The sequence below is a fragment of the Macrotis lagotis genome, chromosome 8 (assembly GCF_037893015.1).
Source record: "Macrotis lagotis isolate mMagLag1 chromosome 8, bilby.v1.9.chrom.fasta, whole genome shotgun sequence".
Lineage (NCBI taxonomy): Eukaryota > Metazoa > Chordata > Mammalia > Peramelemorphia > Peramelidae > Macrotis > Macrotis lagotis.
In genome coordinates, this window is record NC_133665.1 from 193471908 (window position 1) to 193480982 (window position 9075).

Here is a 9075-nt window from a genome sequence, read left to right on the forward strand (position 1 = left end):
CACCAAGCAAGGGCTGCGGGGTCTTTTTCCACAAAGGAAACTGTTGCTAAGACCCTCCTCCCCTTCCCCCACCCTCACACACTCTCATTCTCCTTCTCCCTCCCCTCTTTTCTCCCACTTTGTCCTTCATTCTCTCCTCCTTCCCTCATCTCTCTCTTAAAGTCATTCTTTCTCTCCCCCTTTTTTATTCTCTCAGTAATTCTCTTCTCTGTCTCTCCCGGCTCTTTGTCTCAAATACACACTTTCAGTCTCTTTCTTCTTCCTTCTCCCTCTTTTATTCTCACTGAAATTCTTTTCACACACACACACACACACACACACACACACACACACACACGCGTGCCCGCTGCCAAAGGGACCACAGTGAAGACTCTCCCAACTGGGCCAGTCTCTGGTGACCCCCCTCCCCGGGCATCAGAGGTCCTCCCATTGGCTGCCGAGGGGTCTCCTCATGGCTGGCCAGCACCCACCAAGGCTCTGGTGAGCTCCGGCGGCCCCTTCCCTCTTCTCCCAGGCGGTGAGCCAACTGCTTGAGAAGAGGCAGGGAAGCTGGGTCTTTTGAGGAAAACAAAAAGAATCATGAAGGATCCCTGACCCGGCGCCCCCGCTCTGCTGACTCAACAAGAGCCAGGCCCCTCTGCGGCTGCCCCTGGCCCCAAGGTTGGCTTAAGCAAGGGACTTGAAATTTCCCCCCGTCCTCTGTGTGCTGCTCCTGGAGTCCCCGAGCCACCCTGGGCCCTGCCTCGGCCTCCCCGCCTCTCCCCTGAGGACCTTCCAGCCACCGGCTCCCGCCTGGCCAGTCAACCCAGGCCTGTGCCCAGGGCTACTTCACAGCACAGTGACGCGTGCAGAGTTTCTCCCCTGCCCTCTCTGACCCCATGCGCCTCATCTTTTCTTCTCTTTTTCCCCTAGGACAAGAAAACCTGAATGAAACAGAGGCCCTGGGACAGCTGAGAGCCTGGGGGACAGGGGAGTCATGGTCAGCCCAGAAGGGGAGGATGTCCCTGCCATCCAAAGGACCTATTGTCCAGTCGTGATCCCCAGCACAACTCTCTTCTGCCTCAAACTTCCTGGAAGCGGTTATCCTCCATGATTAGGGCCTGGATGGTTTCTTCTGGTTAACTGAATTTTCTGGATAATGGAAATATTTGGGGTTCATGAAATTGCTCAGCACCAGTAGTAGTAATAATAATAATTTACATTTCAATACTGGGAAGGAGATGCTATTACTCTTCCCATTTACAGTTGAGGAGTCTGAGGTAGAGGTGAAGGGACTTGCTCAGGATCACCCAACTGGGAGGGGTCTGAGTTGAATTTGAACTCAGATCTTTCTGACTAGGTCCTAAGCTCCATGCACTCTTTTGAATTTCCTAATTACGCATTACTTGAGGGGAAGAAGCCCTGGTTCAGCCTTGGGGGACCAGAGGTGTCTTAGCCGTCCCCTGGATGCATTCCCCATTTGCAGAATGAAGGGCAGGTCTCTTCTCCATTCCAGGATTCCTTCCCTCTGTGTGCTCCCTCCGTCTCTCAGGAAGCCAGAGCGAATGGTCCTGCTAAGGAGAAGAGGGGCCAGTTCCTTCCCAGAGGGAGAGTGACCCTGGAGACTCCCAGCCCAAGCCAACAGGTAGGTGTGCCATGGTCATGAGGAGCCAAAGTCAAACAGAAGCGGGCCCTGCCCTCAAGGAGCTTCCGGTCTAAGGAGGGAGACCCCGCAAACCACTCTGGACGCACTGGCGTATGGGGGGATGAGGCTTCCTAGAAGAAGGGGGAGTCTAATGGGCCTTGAAGGTAACCGGGGCAGCTGGTGGTGGGGACGAGACCACCAAGACCGACCAGGCTCCAGACTGGAATGGAAGGCATCTCAATCAGTCACCAATGTGACCCAGAAAGGGTCTCTGCCCCCAACTCACTTCCCACCACAGCCACGGCCACCAAGAGCCATGAGCGAGTGTGCCAATGTAGCAGAAGAACAAGGTGGGACATGAGCAGCCCCGAGAAGAGGACCTATCACCAGACTGAAGAGCCAGGCAACTAGGAGGAACCCGATGGTTACTGAAGTGGCCCCCACTGGCCAGCGACTCCAAGGACCACAGCATCCTTGAACTCCACACTTGAGCCTTCCGGGTTGAGGAAGTTGGAGGATGCCAGTGGGAAGGGTGGGGAGACCCACAAAGGAGGCAAGGTATATTAGGAAGCCTCCAAGAATCAATTTTCAGGATATTTCCAAGAGAAAACAATTTTTTAAAAATTTGAAAAGTCTAATCCTGCCCCCAACTTCCCTCCCTACAAAGACTTCATGTGATGGCACCAGGCAAGACTCAAGGGTGGCATAGTGGTCCAGTCATTTGCAGTTGGGACCCCATGAGGGTCTTCTCAGCAGAAACTGGAGGGGTTCTCTGTTTCCTTCTCCAGCTCATTCTACAGATGAGGAAACTGAGGCAAACAGGAGTAGTGACTGGTCCAGGGTCACACAGCTAGTGTCTCTAAGCCGAATCTGACCTGACCCCAGACCTGGTGCTTTCTGCGGCGGTCCCAGAGTATAGCCAGCGTCCTCACGTCCTGTCCTCCAGCCGACCAGGAGGTCCAAAGTGATCCCCAAGCATCGAAGTCTTCTCAAGCCTGTGAGTGAACATAAGGACTGAGAGGCATCATGAAACCGGTAGCTACCAGTGTGAGCAAAGACGTGGAGGTAGGAAACCAGTGTTACGAAGGCAGGTGTCAGAGAATGACCTTGGAGACTGTCGAAGAGCCCACCCCTGCTCCCCACGGATCCATGTCCCTAGGATCTAGGCTGAGGACCCTCCCACAGGGTCACGGGGAGACTCAGGTCAAAGTCTCTCAATTCTCTCTGTCATGGCCAAACTCCTGAAGACCCAGGATGAATTTAGCATTAAAATGCTTGGGGAGCCCCCAGTTAGCCCCATCAGTCCCCTCACTCACCCACAAGATGGTGGGTCCCTTGCCTGCTCCCCATCTTCCATAGGCCTCAAAGGCTCCTCCCCCAGATTCCTCACACCCAGCACACCCCCTCCTGAGTTTGAGGGCAGAGAACCTTTCTGGCTCACATTGGTGACCTGTTCCAATCTGTAACCTTCCCCAGGGCTTACTACAATTTGCCTCATATACAGCAAGTGCCTAATGCTTGCTGATTGATGGTCCATAGGCCTGGAACTGGAAGGAACCTCCAAAGTCGTCTAGGCCAATCCCTGAGGTAACTGAGGTCCAGAAAAGGCAGAGGTCCCAGACTCGGCTGGGGAGTGGACACCATGGCGGGGTCGAACCCAGGCCTCCTGCCTGCAGAGCCAGGGCCCGTTGCCGGACATTTGGGTCAGGCTCTCGGGGCAAGGAGGGGGCACCTCTAGAACATAGGTGGCTGGCCTGTGACCCGGCCCCATCAGAGGGGTACTCGATGCTTAAAGTGTGGCTGAATTACTCCCACCCCACCCCCAGCTCGACCTCTGTCCTCCATCAAGAGCCTCTCCAGGGCTCAAGGCTCCTGGCTGCAAGTTTCCCCGAGGGCAGAAGGCTTGGGGGCCTGGAGGCCATAATCCAGGCCTGGGGTGAGGCTGCTCTTCTCCTGGGGCCAGGGCTTGTCTTGGTAGGGAAAGGATGGTAAGAGTGGGGGTGGTATGAACTCAAGAGCGGGGTGGGTCAGAGGCCCTGGTTAAGCAGGGCCCCCCAGGCCGGGCACCGACTCGCTGCCGAGAAAGGTGGAAGAACTAAGGTAGGTCGGCCGCTCTTCAGAGCTCCGAGGCCCCGCCTGGGATCAGGGTCCACTCTCGGGTGGCCAACAGAGGGGCTCAACTCGACCCACAATCAGCTTTGGGCATCCACACTGTGCCAAGCAGCGTGCCAGGGACCTGCCCAGACCCTGAGAGGTGGCGTGGGCAGCTCTGGGGCAGAGCCCTGCTCTGACAGGTCCTGCGCCAGCTTTCTACCCACCCACCACGCTTCCTTCCCGGGGAGAACTTGCCTTCTCCTTGGGCCGCATACACTGAGAAGACAGACAAGATTGGTGGAGGAGGGAGAGGGCACCTGGCTGGGTCGGCGAGACCATGCCAGGCCCGAGGGGTGGCGGAAGCAGGCTGGCTGCAAGTGGAGTCGGGAGAGAAGCGCTGAAGCTTGGTGGCCGGCGAAGGGCGCTCCTTTGGGAGGTGACCCTTCGGCCAGGTGGACACCCCGTCCTTCAGGAAGAGTGTTTGGGCATGGAGAGACTAGACAAGGAGTCAGGGGACCCGGCTGAGAGGCTCCGGCCACAGTCCAGGTGAGGTGGGAGGAAGGAAGATATGGTGTGAGCGCAGAGAAGGCTGGAGACGGGGGCAGAGGCCGCTGGGGGAGGTGGGGGTCTGGTCCGTGGGATGTGGCGATCACCAGTCAGAGCTGGGGTGAGGGGAGAGGTCGGGGGGGGTCTCCAGCTGTCCACCTGGCTGTCACCCACACAAAGGCGAGATCGGCAGCCACGGGGATGGACAAGGAGACCCCCAGGACGAGCCACAGATACACCCCGAGTCGGCGGAGCCCTGGGAGAGAGAAGCATGGGAAGGATGAGGAGGCCAGGCTTCCCTAATAGGACCATGCTCCATCCTCACCTGGGCGGGAGGTGTGGAGGCAAACAGGAGCCTGAGACCGGGAGCAGGTGCAGCTGGCCCGACCCGGGCCGGGCCTCTACCTGGGCCGCCAGGCGGGGCGGGTCAGACCCACCAGGGAGAACCAGCTCCGGGTGTGGGGCCTGCAGGCCGTGGGGCAGGACTGCTGGACAGGAGAGGACCGGGCGGCCCCGTGGGGCCAGGGGAGCGTGCCCAGCGCTGAGAGAGGCCTGCCGCTCCTCCAGAAGCTGCCAGCCAGGACTGCTGCCTGAGTGTGCACGCATGTGTGTGTGCGTGTGTGTGTACATGAGTTTGTCTGTCTAGACGGCAGTGTGTCTGTGTATGGTATGCGTATGTGTGTCTGTGTGTGTGTGCTGTGTGTGTCTGTATGATGTATGTGTCTTCTGTCAGTGTGTCTGAGTGCTCTGTGTGTGTCTGGGTTGTGTGTAGTGTGGTATGAGATGTGTGTGTCTGTGTATGGTATGGGTGTCTATCAGTGTGTGTGTGTCTAGGTTGTGTATGTCTGCATGGTGTGTGTGTGTGTGTGTGTGTGTGTGTGTGTGTGTGTGTGTGTGTTCATTCAGGAGGGGAAGGGGGGATATTTCCCCCCCAAGGGAAATCTCAGGAGATGAGAGGGCAGCGTGGCCTGCCCAGTGCTGCGGGCGATGCTGCCATCTGCTGCCCGTCTCCTCCCCGGGCGGCGCTGCCTCTCCCCCGGCATCCACAGAACAGCAGCCACTCTCTCGGCCTTCCTCCAACCCTGGCCTTTCCGCTTCCTCTCTCCCTGTCCTGAACCCCCAAAGAGTCCTGCCCCTGCCTGGTTTGGAGCAACCCGATGAGAAGCGACCTTGGGGAGCCGGCCACGGGCAGCCTGGGGGGCAGCAGGGGGCATGTTCTGGCCTCCAGAGGGCAGAAAAAGGAGAAAAGCAAATTCAGAACAAATTTCAGGGGGGTATGACCCCCATCTGCAGGCATCAGCAATGAGGGAAAAGGCAGAGGCCTGAGGTCTTGGGACACACTGCCTCTGGGGGGGTTGGCTGCACCCGGCCCCCACAGGCTGGAGCTGGCATGCTGAGGTCCAGGGGCTCTCCAAGGTCCTCCCCAAACCCAGCCTCGGTGGTCTCGGGAGCGAGGACAAGGCCCACAGGTCGTTGCTCTGGTGTTGGGTGAGCCCCTCAGCATGCCCCTCCTGGGGTCCACCCCCTCCCCGGCCTCCTCGGTGCCCTTTGCTGCCCGCACCCCCAGGCCTGCTTGGCGCCCATTGCTGACCCCAGCCCTGGGCTCCACGGTCCTCAGCAGTTTCACCACCCAGCTTCACCCTGGGAGGCTAGGCACGCTTCCCTCGACAGATGTCCCTGAATGACGCACTGGTAGGGAGGGGGCTCGCTCCCACCCTGGCCTGAGCCTTCTGAAACCCGCAGACTGGGGCCGAGGTCAGCGAGCACAGCGTCCTCTGCCCTCTCCAGTAGGAGAGAGGACAGCCCAGGGGTCGTGGAAGGCCTCCTCCAGACCCAGGGAAGTGACCAGTCACCTCAGGACTAGGTGCTGTGTGCCCTGAGCGAGGCCCAGGCTCCGAGTGGGCTCTCTTGCCCATGCAATGCCAGTGCTGCACCTCCTCCAGAGCCAGCTCTCACCAATTTCATGGGGGGGCAGAGACCTCCCCCAGTCTGAGGACCCTAGAAGGAGGAAGTGAGACCCTGGGCTCCAGCCCCCCAGAAATGGTTCTCTTGTAATCGGCCAAAACGACATCACTGTTAGAGACAACTCGGGGTGCTTGCCCAGTGGGCTGAGCAGACCAACCCAAGGTCCCGCCTGGGGTCTCCACTAAACTTGCCCATCTCTTCTTTCCTTCGAGCTACATCCACTCAGCCTCCCTCTCCGAGGGGTGCGCCACACCGGGCTGGGGGGCTCATGGCTGGGCAGGGCAAGGCCCTTAGAACCGTACTCCCTGAAAAAAAGCCAGGGAGGGAGAGGAGGAGCCCCATTATCTCATCCAGGAATGAGCTAGGCCAGCACGTCCAGCCGAGGCAGAGGCTGTGATGGGCCCAGGATGGCAGCCGGGTCCAGCAGGCAACCTGTCGCAGCCCAGCCCTGCCCCAGTGATCTCTGCGGGGGCACCCAGGTGGCCCAGTGTGTGGAATGAACCCCACCTGGATGGAGGTTACTGGAGATGGCCCCTGGCCACACTCACAAGGCCCAAGATGGCTCTGACTGCTCCGTCGGTGGCTGGGCAAGGCTCCCAGGGCCCCCAGTGCCCCGGGCTGCAGGCTCAGAACAGAAGACTCTGTGTCCCCAGCAGCGCCAGAACAAGGTCCCCTTTGACAGGGCCCAGCCTCAGCGCCGGACGGAGCTTGGCGCCCCATGAGAAACCAAAGTCCTTTTCATTCCTCTCCATGTTTTGAAGGCTTTGAGCAGAGGAAATGGAGCCAGGACCCCGAGACCCAGCCGGGAAGGCCCTTAGGCTCAGGCAAAAATTCATGGGAACCAGTCAGCTCCCAGAACAGCAAGATTGTTTCCCATCCCAGATGGGGGCTGTGCCTGCAGACCACCCGGGGCCCAGGGATCCCAGATGGAGAACAGTCACAGTCCAGAAGGCGCTGCTCCGGGTGTTGACACGGGGCAGACTGGCCCAAAGAAACACAAAGGGGCACCAGAACCCCAGACCCCATAGCCCTAAGGGATACGGCAATGGCTCTTCCCCTCCACCCACCCCGGGGCCCTCTGACTCCCCACCACAACCCAGCCGTGTGGCCATCAGCCTCTAGTTCTCAAGAGGCAGTCAGCATGACTTGGATCACTCTAGAAATTCTTGTATCTGCCCATTTTCATCCTGAGGCCAAAGAAAGCCTCCCATTTTCTGAGCCCCCATTTCCTTTCACAGAAGCCCAGTTTGGTGGTGCCTTGCCAGGACTGCGTAACTAAGTGGCCTCTTTGAAGCCGGCACCACCAGGATGAGCAAAGAAAGGAGGCTGGGTAAGAACAGTCTCAGCTGCTGGATCTCCCTACAATCAAGCATCACCTTTTAATGCCCTGGAAGAGCCTTGGTGGGACTTTTCAAAACCAACACCCAGGGAGTTTCTAAAGTTCAATTTGGCCAAGAAACGGGGTTCCCTGCTTTGGGAATCCAAGGTCAGCCCAAGGGGAAGGCTAGAAATGCAGGAAGTAGAGAAGACGGTCCAGTGCCCAGGCTTTTAAGCAAAGCTAGCCCAAGAATCAGGAGAAATGGGGGGGGGGGGGCCCTTCCACACCCACTACTGGCTTTTCAATGACTTGATAAAATGAAAATATTAGGTCACATCTAATAGGCTGTCATGAGTCTAAAACCATGGCGTCTGCCCTCAAGGAGCTTACCCTCTAGGTAAGTGTTCAGAAAGGAAATTCAAGAGGGAAAGAGGGGCACAAGTGTCCAAGGGGTGCCTAGGGAGGAAGGGATGCTCAGGACTTGATCACCTCAGCGGCCAGTCCAGTGGGAGCACCCACCAAAGAAAGGATGCCCCAAGAGTGGGTGCACTTTCATCATACCGCTAACTTGGCTCCATTACTCTTCATACTTCCAATTAGCCATGTCTGCATTCCTTTAAAAAAAAAAAAAAGGGTTATCCAGGCTCAGCACTGGGTCTTCTCTTTCCTCCCCAGATTGTGAGGTAAACATTGTCCCACTCTCACCTCAACCCAAAGTCAAGGAGCTTCCAAGTCAGGTCTCTGACATCTCTTGTAGACCCCTCGTCACCTCTTCCCTGGATTAGAGAAGTCTCTGTCACCTGTTTGCCTTAACCGGACTATGGGGACAGCAAAGCTCTCAGGAGCTGACCTTCCCCAAGGTGGACAGCAGGATTATCTACAGATAGGAGTGACAGAAAGCACACACCTAACAGGGAGGAGAAAACCAAGCCTGGGGAACTAGAGGCAAGGGCTCGGGCAGACTTGTAAAAGGCAGGAGTCTCCCACAGCGGAAACCATCTTAAAGTGTGTTGGGTCATGTTCCCCTCTGCAGCCAAGCCCCCCCCCCGCCAAATGAGTGCCTCCTGTTGCCGGGGCTTCTTTTGTCCCGAGTCCTGTAGCTACTAAAAACTTGCCACCAAGGCTAGGCCGTCCATGTTCACCTGGAATCTCCCTCCCTGGGGGGGGGGGGGGGGGGGGGGGGGCAGCTCAGCTGGAACCACCAGGAGCTTGCCCAAGACCATGGTCCTCAAAATTCCTAAAGAGCAAAAGAGTAAAGCCTTTTGTGAAACTTCAACTATTCTGCTCTTAGAGCTGTGCAGCTTTACACAGGACAAGTCTTGCTGTAAAATGGACCTGACAATGGCAATGTCTTGGGGTGCTCTGGAGCAGGGACACAGGGGATTTTCCCAAGCCCTTTTCATTTTAAGGATGCCAACCATCTTGTTCTCAAGGTGGCAAGGAATCAAGAAGCCCCTAGATTAGAGCCAGTTTCCTAGCCTTGACACCTCTCACCAAAATGATCTTAAATTACAGCCTCAACTTCAGT

The 9075-nt window shown here is 57.5% G+C and overlaps 1 protein-coding gene across 2 annotated transcripts; it reads left to right on the top strand.

Annotated features, from left to right (window-relative positions):
- Nucleotides 1–928: 928 nt before the first annotated feature.
- On the top strand, nt 929–8693 carry LOC141496667 (uncharacterized). Of its 2 annotated transcripts, none has more exons than XM_074199251.1 (4): nt 929–2182; nt 2413–2621; nt 3101–4264; nt 4445–8693. In XM_074199251.1, the coding sequence occupies exons 3-4, from the start codon at nt 4056–4058 to the stop codon at nt 4908–4910; spliced, it is 675 nt and encodes a 224-aa protein (XP_074055352.1). In that variant the 5' UTR covers nt 929–2182; nt 2413–2621; nt 3101–4055; the 3' UTR covers nt 4911–8693. The 2 variants fall into 2 exon arrangements, with proteins under 2 accessions (XP_074055352.1, XP_074055353.1); XM_074199252.1 differs by having other exon boundaries at nt 929–1624.
- Nucleotides 8694–9075: the final 382 nt, after the last annotated feature.